This window comes from Lactuca serriola, chromosome 5 (assembly GCF_051521515.1).
Source record: "Lactuca serriola cultivar US96UC23 chromosome 5, Lser_US96UC23_V15, whole genome shotgun sequence".
NCBI classification, from domain to species: domain Eukaryota; kingdom Viridiplantae; phylum Streptophyta; class Magnoliopsida; order Asterales; family Asteraceae; genus Lactuca; species Lactuca serriola.
The window spans coordinates 252,254,573-252,258,379 of record NC_136412.1 but is presented as its reverse complement, the minus strand read 5'-3'; the positions used below and the strand labels follow the sequence as shown (position 1 = coordinate 252,258,379).

The 3,807-nt window shown below is 35.9% G+C and overlaps 1 protein-coding gene across 1 annotated transcript; it reads left to right on the top strand.

Moving 5' to 3' along the window:
• Positions 1-454: 454 nt before the first annotated feature.
• LOC145054012 (myosin-2 heavy chain-like protein) lies at positions 455-3,807 on the top strand. The gene is made up of 6 exons (XM_079002143.1): positions 455-747; positions 1,019-1,141; positions 1,719-1,877; positions 1,960-2,132; positions 2,209-3,517; positions 3,654-3,807. The coding sequence occupies exons 1-6, from the start codon at positions 643-645 to the stop codon at positions 3,717-3,719; spliced, it is 1,935 nt and encodes a 644-aa protein (XP_078858269.1). The 5' UTR covers positions 455-642; the 3' UTR covers positions 3,720-3,807.

The following is a 3,807-nucleotide window of genomic DNA, read 5'->3' as shown; positions in this document are numbered from 1 at the left end:
TCAATTGGTTGGCATTACAACAAAATTATAAATGTAATGACATAATTGAGAAAAAAAAAAACATCGATGTCAAAATTGAAATTTTATGGTAATATAATGACTTTCTTGAAATTTGAAACTCGATGTCAAAATCAAAATTTTGATAAATTTAGTGGCTTTATTGCAATTCGAAGAAAATGGTTACCACAAAATCAGGAAGAACTAGTCATTTATTGATATTTTAATAACTATAATGACATAATTAAAAAAATAACTATAGTAACTTTTTTGCATTTGTTTTTCTTTTTTTTTTTAATAAACCAAACCGTTTCAAATCCGGTGTTTGTTTGCCTAGGGACCTTGGGCCGAAAACACTTGAGCCCAGTCCACCTGTTTTAATCGTAGAAGCGAACCGTTGGAGCGACATAGTAAGTATCCTGCACCGCTGCTGCATACGATCAACATCCAAATCTCAAATTTTGAACGCTACATGAAACAATTGTAACGGATACTTCCTTCGTTATCGTTATCAAAAACAAAACCCTACTTCTACATGTTTCTCTAACATCACAATCTTCTAAGCTTCATAAAATTACGTTCTCAACCGGTTATTTTCATTTTTCATCACGTCTGATTCATTCAGTATCCTGATAATCGAAGAAAATGGATTTGGGCTGCTTGGATTTTGGTTGTATTGAAAAGCAAACCTCTGTTGATTCAGATATAAACCCTAATGATTCTTTGCCCTCAAGTTCGAAGCCTCCAAAGGTATATATCTTTCTGCAATTCTCATCAACGATTTAATTTCTTAATTTCTCCATTGATTTTGCTTTCCGATTTGGTGGTTTTGCTTTCCTGTTATGATCAAACCCTAGATTGATGAGTTATAGATTTTTAGATGTATCTCTTCAATCTGGCGTTTCACTCCCTGGTCGCTGACTATTGCTTTAGTAACTTGTGTTTTTCCTGACTATTACACACTCAACCCATTAGTATCATTTATATCTCATCTGATCTGATTCATTCGTTGTCTGGATAGTCAAAGAAAATGGATTTCGGCTGCTTGGATTTGGGTTGTATTGAAAAGGAAATCAGTCAAAGCTCTGTTGATTCAGAGATAAACTCTAATCGCTCTTGTCCCTCAACTTCGAAGCCTATAAAGGTGTGTATCTTTATGTATTCTTGATTTTTTCCATTGATGTTTCCTTCTGATATGTGCCTTTCAATCCGTAGGCATTGCTTTAGTAACTTGTGTTTTTCTTGGATAATTTTCTTCAGTGTTGGTTTCGGATTGTAGTTTGTTTGATTTGCCCTAATTTTATCTGAAGTGACAATCTATTTTACATTGATGTGGGTGCCTACTATCTAAACGATCTACAATCTGTTTTGCATTGATGTGGGTGCCTAGGATCTTAATGCTTTAGAATCCTGTGTGTGTTTATATGTATAATAGTTAATTACCAAATATATCCACAGAGAAATTGACAAATAACAACGATTTGGCAACTAATGCCTTAATATGGGCTGAAAATACATTTGATAGCCAAATTGTGTATATGATATGCATGAATGGTTATTTCTGTTGTCTAATGTTCCAATTTCTGTCTAAAAATTGTCAAATTGATTAAAGTTACACTAAACATTTAAGAAGAAACCATTTCTTGTGACTTGTGAGACTCAGATCCATGAAAATAATTCGATTATCTTGTTGATTTTGTCTCTTTTACTAAAAAATACAGAACAAGCTAAAGAAAGATCCAAATCAGCCAAGCCCACGTCCTCTTAACAAACTGGCATCTCAGATTAAAAAGCCTACTCGTAGAAAAACTTCACCTCTCAGCTGGTTTCCACGCAAGAAAGTGGATTCCTACCTAACAAGAAAATTAAAATTACTTCAGGTACCTATTCCATCTTCTTGTTCAATTACATTAATCTTGAAAAATGCATCTAAATTATTATTATCATCATTCATTATTTCAGGAAGTAGATGGCATGAACTCAACTCTTGATGAAACTCTTGGTGACACAAATCCCCATTTCTCAAAAGTCCTCAGAGAAAAAATAGCAGTTAAAGAAGCTGCTCATAAAGCAATAGAAGCCCGAAAAGCTGCACTTGTTGAAGCATCATGGTGTCGAATACTTCATGCAGCAAGGTAAAATATGCAATAAACCTTTTTTCTTTGTTTATTTTAACTTCTACTTTATCTAATCAGATTGGTATTTTCACAGAATTGAAAGTAAAGAAGCAGAATCTCTTCTGGCAAAAGCAGAAGAAACTGCAACCGAAGCTTTCGAATCTGCAAAAGAAATAGGAGTCATCATGTATGACATACCAGATTGCTCAACAAAGCATTACAAAATAGAAAAATCATCCGAAAATGGACAACATACAGTGACAACATCTTTTGACACAGCATTTGAGGTTGATAAACAAGTGGCAGCTGCCTTGAAAGCTGCATTTGTCAAGCTCTCAAGTTGTGCATCCATAGGTGAAGCAGAGTTTAAAGAACTACTGAAAAAAATAAGTCAAAACCCTGATTTAGATGAAAAGAATCAAGATTTATGTGAAGAACCCACTTCAGAATCATCCCAAAAAGATGATATAGAATTGAGTAAGGAAAAAGAAAAGGAATCTCTTGTGGACATGATGTTGGAAAGACTAAAAAGTTTAAAGGAAGAAGAACTTGCTTCTCTTGCCACCATTGTTGCAACATGTGGACTCAATGCCGCCCTAGCTGAAGCCCAAAATGGTGGTGGTGGTGGTGGTGGTAAAGCAAGCAGGAAGCAACACGAAGAAGAGCTTCCAGGACTTGATAAGTTTCTAGTCAAACATTTGACCAAACTTGAAAAAGAGATACAAGATGCAAAAAATGCTAAAAATGGTAGAACCAAAGTGGACAAAGTAGATGATACTCAAGAAGAGAAGACAAGTACAGAAGGAGGGTTGGGGGGAGTTTTGGTGAAACATTATTCGAAATTGGAAAAGGAGATTCAAGAGGCTAAAAAGAACAATTTTGATAAAAACAAGAAGGATTTGAAAAAGGTTGAGGTTGTTCCTGAATTGGGAAGTATGCTAATGAAGCATACTTCAAAGCTTGTGAAAGAGATGGAAGAGGCTAAGAGAAAATGTGGGAGTGAATACGAATACGAGCCAAAGGTGAAAAGATCCGAAAGATTGAAACAAGAGATGAAGGAAACACCGAGCCTTGATGAGGTTTTGGTGAAACGTGTGTCGAGACTTGAAAGGGAGGTTCTAGAAGCAAAGAAGGAAAAGGAAAATGTTAATGGTAATAAAGAGAGAGTGAAAGAGAAGGAAGATAATGGTGTTGAGAGTTTGGAGAAGATTTTGGTGAAGCCTAAGTTGAGAGTGGAGAGGGTGAAAGTGGTTGTTGGTGGTTTGGAGGAATCGGGTGAGCAGATGAAGAACCCGTTGGTGGCTAAACGGGAAGCAAGGGAGAGAGAGTTGGAGGCGGCGTGGGGAGGTATGAGTTTTGGGAACTCTATACGCCCGGGTCTCTCTCGGCTTCAAAGAGAGAAGGCAAGTTTCATTTCACTATCTGTTATCTGTCATCTGTCATCTGTCATCTACTACTGTTATTAATATTGTTATTGTTATTGTTACTGTTACTGTTACTGATCTACATGGTTTTGTTTGGTTTTCTTAATTAACATAGGCTGCGTGGATTAAAAAAGCGGAAGAAGAGGAAAAGGGAGAGATTGAGGGGCCAAGAGTGGTATAATGTAACAATGAATTTGTAAAGTGTGTTGATTTCATGTAAAGTGTCAATGAACAATATTTTTTGGTGAATGAAAGCCAAGCTTTCTTTA